This window comes from Babylonia areolata, chromosome 1 (assembly GCF_041734735.1).
Source record: "Babylonia areolata isolate BAREFJ2019XMU chromosome 1, ASM4173473v1, whole genome shotgun sequence".
Classification (NCBI taxonomy): domain Eukaryota; kingdom Metazoa; phylum Mollusca; class Gastropoda; order Neogastropoda; family Buccinidae; genus Babylonia; species Babylonia areolata.
Genome location: NC_134876.1, coordinates 95,901,440 through 95,902,585, shown reverse-complemented (window position 1 = coordinate 95,902,585; position 1,146 = coordinate 95,901,440). Strand labels below are relative to the sequence as shown.

Sequence of the window (1,146 nt, the reverse complement as noted above, 5' to 3'; positions counted from 1 at the left end):
CTCCTCTCCCTTGGCCTCCCCCTCCTCCTCAGAATCCCCCTCCTCCTCCTCCTCTTTTAGGTCGGCCTTCTCGCCCTCACTGCTCTCCACGTCGTCTTTACCGGCGTCAGCTGTACCGGTTTCTCTGGCTGTTCCGGTTTCTGGCTGACCGGATTTTGGAACATCGCTGTCCTGTGGTCTGGCGTCTTTGGGTTCCGGGGTCTGTGGTCTGCTGGGTTTGTCGGCCTTGTGTGCCTCCTGTTTGAGCTGTTCCTTGTATTCTTCTTCCGATATATCCTCCACCGTCACCTCCTCCTCCTCCACTTTTTCTTTCGTTTTGGTGGCGGCTTTGTCTTTGGCGCCCCGTGATGGGGGCAGTGTCATGGACACAACAATCACAAACAAACACACAGTCCTTGACAGGTTCATGGTGGTACAGTACTCCCCAGTGTTGACGTGTGAACCAGTGGGATTGTCAGTGTCAGCGGCACTTGTGCCCGCTGTTGTGGGGATGCGTGTCAGTGGCAGAGAGCGGGAGACGTGAGGAGCTTGGTGTGGGGCGCTCTGATTGGCTGCCTGTCTCCTGACCTTTCCTCACAGATCGGGGCTGATCCACACAACGAAAGATCGATGACTTTCTTGACAGGTGCCACAGATACCTGTCTCTGGCATCGCGGTGCTTCTGGCACGAATCATCTACTGTTCACTTTCTGGCGCATTTGATACCACTCGGTGGTACCGTGATAGTCAGCTGATGGTACTGTCATTAGTGAAATCTCATGCAGTGCTTCCAGAATGTGTGTTGTTGTCGATGTTTCTGGCAGTTCTTTAGTCTGGGTACGGGCGTCACACGCTGCCAGTGTGTGTTGTTGTCGATGTTTCTTGGAGCAATTAAGTCATACAATGCCACATGATTGCACACAAGGCATTAATATTCCATGGTGATTTACATATTTTGTATGACTTATGGATCATTTGTTGGTTTTATGTAGTTTTCTCTCTCTCTCTGTGCGTGCGTGTGTGTGTGTGTGAGCGAGTGAGCGTGTGTGTGTGTGTGTGTGTGCTTGCGTGTGTTTTTTTTTTATGTGTGTGTGTGTGTGCGTGCGTGCGTGCGCGCGCGTGTGTACCAGTGAGAGCAAGAGAGAGAGAGAGAGAGAGAGAGAGTAA

The 1,146-nt window shown here is 51.9% G+C and overlaps 1 protein-coding gene across 1 annotated transcript in view; it reads right to left on the bottom strand.

Annotated features, from left to right (window-relative positions):
* LOC143294347 (uncharacterized) overlaps window positions 1-460 on the bottom strand; it is a 19,426-nt gene extending 18,966 nt beyond the window's left edge. Inside the window, exon 1 of the mRNA XM_076605806.1 lies at window positions 1-460. This exon is cut by the window's left edge and continues 76 nt beyond it. Within this exon, the coding sequence (XP_076461921.1) occupies window positions 1-408 (408 nt within the window). The 5' untranslated portion in view covers window positions 409-460.
* Window positions 461-1,146: the final 686 nt, after the last annotated feature.